The sequence below is a fragment of the Elephantulus edwardii genome, unplaced genomic scaffold (genome assembly GCF_000299155.1).
Source record: "Elephantulus edwardii isolate Elephantulus edwardi_28Jun2011 unplaced genomic scaffold, EleEdw1.0 scaffold00296, whole genome shotgun sequence".
NCBI lineage: Eukaryota > Metazoa > Chordata > Mammalia > Macroscelidea > Macroscelididae > Elephantulus > Elephantulus edwardii.
This window is the reverse complement of record NW_006400046.1, coordinates 371103-375547: the sequence shown is the minus strand read 5'-3', so window position 1 is coordinate 375547 and position 4445 is coordinate 371103. Positions and strand designations below refer to the sequence as shown.

Below are 4445 nucleotides of genomic sequence, written 5' to 3'. Positions count from 1 at the left end.
TTGATGTCTGGGGAATCCTTTCAGGGAAGATCACTTCAAACTCAATAATTAGGTCCCCGCGTTTCTCGGGCGTTTTGGGGAGGGGGAGGCCTTCTCCAGGTACTTTTCGTCGTGTGCCAGGCCTGATGACATCTTTGAACACGACGGGTATGGTCCTGCCGTCCAGAGTGGGGACATTCACCGTGCAGCCACACAAAGCCTCTCGAAGGCTGATCCTGGCTGGGTAAATGACATCAGAGCCGTCTCTCTTGAAGATGTTGTGCGGTTTGTCCTTTAAAACAAAGACGATGTCAGCTGGAATGTTGTTGGAGGTCTGGTCTCCTTCCTTTGGAAAGGTGATTTTGGTCCCTTCTTTCCAACCCCTCTTCACTTCGATGGTCAAGATCTTGTCTTCGTTGCGAATGCTCTTTCCGTCGGGGTTCAGCCGCTTGTGGGAGATCTTCATCTTTTTGGTGCAGCCGCTGTAGATCTCTTCAAGTGAGACCCTAAGGTCATGGGTGACAGGAGGGTCTTGCTTCCTTCGGGTGGGCTCCTGGGTGGCTCGGGAGCGGCCAAAGTTCATGTTGGTGAAGCCCCCCATGCCCATTGGAAAGGCAGAGAAAGGGTCATCGATGTCCATGCCTTCTTCCCCGTTCCGCTGCCCAAAAAAGTTATCAAAGGGATTCCTGCCACCGAAGAACTCCGCAAACATAGCATGTGGGTCTCCATGGAATGTGTAGCTGAAAGAGGTCCCATTAGTACCACCGCTGCTCCCGCCGCTGGAACCGCCACCCTTCAGGCCTGAAAAGCAAAAGGAGAAGTCAGGAAACCGGCCACGGCTTCTTTCCTTAAGCGTAAAAACCTTGGGAGCTGTCAGGAGGTGGGAAAGCTTTTTTGATTATTTAAAAAAGGAGGAGCCCTACGTCTCTGACAGAAACAGGGACCTTCCAGGCGCGCTTGGGCGTGAAGCACTCCAGGTGCCAATCAGCCCGCCACCAGTTGGAAAATCTGTCCTTCCAGCGAGTTACACGCATTCACAAAAACGTGGAGGGGAGAAAGGCCCGGTTCAATGAGGCCTCCGGGGAGTTTGTTAACTCTTCACTCTGCAGGGCCGGCGAAGGGCATGCTTCCTCGGGCTGGGGCCACCGCGGAGGAGGGCAGGCTAACCGGGAAGCATGAAGTTCAAAGCCACTGGGCTGCTTGGCAGGATACAGGCACCCTGTCTTGTCAAGATCACAGCCTCGGCCAGTTCGCCTGCATCCGAGGCTCCCCCACTCCGGGTTGAAAGAGATTATTCAAGAGCAAATTGGGTTTGGATACTAATGACCGGTGGGAAGGACACAGGGGAGGAGGGGAAAACAACAGCTTTTCTAAATGTTCACCATCAACCCTTGACATTAGTGCCCACGTCGTCTATGACGCTGATTTCTCGAGACCAGAGTCCAGAAGCCAAGGCGAGTCATCCACGGGCGAATGGACAGCAGGCCAAGCCCTTGCCCTCGGTCCCCGGGGTGGGGTGGGGTGGGGCAGGGGCGGCTCGGGGACCCGGGGCGAGGCGATCCCGATCCTGGCCGCTTCCTACGTGCCTGGCACACGGCAAGGTAAGCACTTGACGGGGATTACCTCACTCCACCCTCACGGGGCCTGCGCCAACCTGCGCCCTCCCACCCACAGGTGTTGCTCGCAGAGCTGTCAGGCGCCGCCCCGCCCCGCCCAGGTGGGCGCAGGTGAGCCCGCGGGGAGGGGGCCGCGATCGGCGATCCACGAGCCCCGGTCTCCGCCCGCACCGGGGGCCCCGTCACCCCCCCCCACCCCGGGCTCTCCGGGAACGTGGGTGGAGGAGCCCGGGGAGGGGCAGCCCCAGACATGCTAGAACCTTCGGGGCCAGCGCTTCTCCTCCTCCCACCGGGTGGCCGCCGCCAAGCCGAGGGCGGAGGCCGGCGAGAGGCAGACACGGCGGCGGGGGGCGGTCCCTCCCGGGGGTCCCTCCCTCCCCTGCCTCGATTTCCCCGGCTCGTCCAACGGCGGGGGCCGCGCCCCCTCGACCCCACGCGCGCGCTCGCGCACACACCTTCCTCCCCGTAGCGGTCGAAGATCTCGCGCTTGCGCGGGTCGCTGAGCACGTCGTAGGCCTCGGCGATCTCCTTGAACTTCTCCTCGGCGCCGGGCTCCTTGTTCTTGTCCGGGTGGTAGCGCAGCGCCTGGCGGCGGTAAGCCCGCTTGATCTCCTCGTCCGAGGCGCCGCGGGACAGGCCCAGCGTCTGGTAGTAATCCTTGCCCATGGCCTCCACCCGCGGCCCGCCACCCCGCTCCTGCCGTCCCCCGGCTCCGCCGCCGCCCCGGCTCCGACTCTATATACCCGTCCGGCGGAAGCTTCCAGAGCCCGCTGGCCCCCCCCAGAACCTTCCCCCCCGCCCCCCGCCCCCCCCCCCCACGCCGCGCCGCCCAATCGTCATCGCCCGACCCACGGACGAGCCACATCCGGGGCGGAGCGGCGCCGTCAACGGCCGCCCACGCGCGGCCCCGCCCCTTCCCCCATTCGGCAACGCCCACCGCGGCGCCTGCACTGCCCGTCGGGGCCCCGCCCCTTCTCCGAGAGAGCCAATCGCGGGCCACTGTCGGTCCACTGCCGTAGACTCAGCCTCCTGGGGCTCCGCCTCCTACCTGGGTCAATAGGTTAGGGCGCTGTCGCTATGGGCTGCTCCTGGCAGGGACTGGGCAGGGCTGGGCACGCCGCCGCTCCCGGCAGACCCTCCCCTCCTGGCAGAGGAATCAGCCCGTCAGCATTCTCCCTGGGACAGGGTTTCCTGTCTGCTTGAGTGATTTGAAAGCACGCTTCCTCACTTCTCCCAGTCTAGGGACCCTCATCTGGAATGTGGGAATAAAAATACTTACGTGCATCTGGTCAGCCGTATTTGGGGCCGGGGGCGGGGGGGGGGGTGCTGGAAGCCAGCTTGAAAGTCATCTGCCAGGAGCTGGGTTTAACAGAAGCATGCTGACTGGGATTGGTGAGCATTAGGGTGGAATGCTGATTCGCTAAGGGGAGTGAGACCCCGTGGTAAGCCTCCTGTTAAAAAACCCCATTAGGTTTAAATTGGTTCTTGTCAAACATTCTTCTAAGTGGTAGAGCACTGGTCTGTGTATTGTACAGAGGTAACTCGAGGTTGCTGTGATGCTAAACACTGTGACCCTGATGCATCAAATGCGATAATGGTTACCCACGGCGGACTGTGTTTGGTGGAACTTCCTGATTAGAAGCTTGGAAGCTTCCAAGCTTGGAAGCAGGACTGGCATCCACTTCCAAAATGGTTTGCCTCCAGAAACTCAATGAACATGAAGAAACGACCAAAGTTATACAAGTGTTCAGGTCTTTAGTTCATAGGTCGCTATGAGTCGTCTATCACTCGACGGCACTTAACAACCACCACCTCCACCACCTGCTTTCAGCCTCGTCTTTACCAGGCAGGTAAAAGGCAGAGGAGGATCTGGAACAGCATCTCGACCTACATAAGCACATCATCCCTAGATGTCTTCTAGTCTTGGCCCTCTTTTCACTTGTAGCCCCTTTTCTCGGGAGCACCACCTACTGACATCTGAAATTATCTTCTTCCTTGGTTTTCATGCTTACAGCTCCATCACCCTCAGCCTGACCTGTGACCACCTGGAAAGGGACTGGATTCTGTGTTGGCTCTTATCATGCCCAGAAGTGTCTGGCACGCCGTGGACCCTCAAGTATTTCTGGTTGTGTTTTTCACATACCTGCTTCTTTTTCCTATCCTTACGACCTTTGTGATTTAGGGGGATATGGGCATGTCATACACCGCTCAGAGCTGCTTTCCGTCTCTGTGGATGACAACATCCTGCTTAGCTTTGAGATCCTGAGGTGCCTGTGTTTAAGAACAGGTCTGAGGGGAGCTCTGGTGGCCTAGTGGCAAGATGCTGCACTGCAATCCCAGAGGTACGTGGTTCAAATCCACCAGATGCTCTGCTGGAGAAGGAGGGGGCAATCTCCTCCTGTACCAGTCAGGTCTGATTTGACGGTACACATAAAAATAATACAATAAAAAATTTTAAAAAAAACCCCTAAAAACCAAAACAAAACCAGGTCTGAGGAAGAAAAGAGATGCAGAAAAAGGCCCGACCACCTAGGAGGATCAAAGGGAAGGAGGGGCAGGCTACTCGCAGGGGTAGAAGGAGAAAGGAGCCTTCGGCTGGTTTGGAGAAGGTAACAAAGTCTGACTCCTGGCTGCAACACACTTCCTGGCTGCCTGGCTTGGGGCTGATTACTTAACTGGGCTTCAGTTTCCCTGTTTAGGATGGGAGTGGCATTTGTACTCATCTTATTTCCTTTTTTCCTCCCCTCCTTTCCAGTGCTGTTCCAGTCGTTTTTGGATAATCTTCAGTAAAATCTTGCTTGCATGTGAAATCAGTGAGATTGTTCTGTAGTTTCCACATTCTGTTGGGTC

General features: G+C 57.7%; 1 protein-coding gene across 1 annotated transcript in view; it reads right to left on the bottom strand.

The window, feature by feature from the left end:
* DNAJB1 (DnaJ (Hsp40) homolog, subfamily B, member 1) overlaps positions 1 to 2326 on the bottom strand; it is a 2981-nt gene extending 655 nt beyond the window's left edge. The window contains exons 1-2 of the mRNA XM_006900765.1: positions 2051 to 2326; positions 91 to 780 (exon numbers count right to left, since the gene is read on the bottom strand). Of these exons, the coding sequence (XP_006900827.1) occupies positions 91 to 780; positions 2051 to 2261 (901 nt within the window). The 5' untranslated portion in view covers positions 2262 to 2326. The remainder of the gene's footprint in view (positions 1 to 90; positions 781 to 2050) is intronic.
* Positions 2327 to 4445: the final 2119 nt, after the last annotated feature.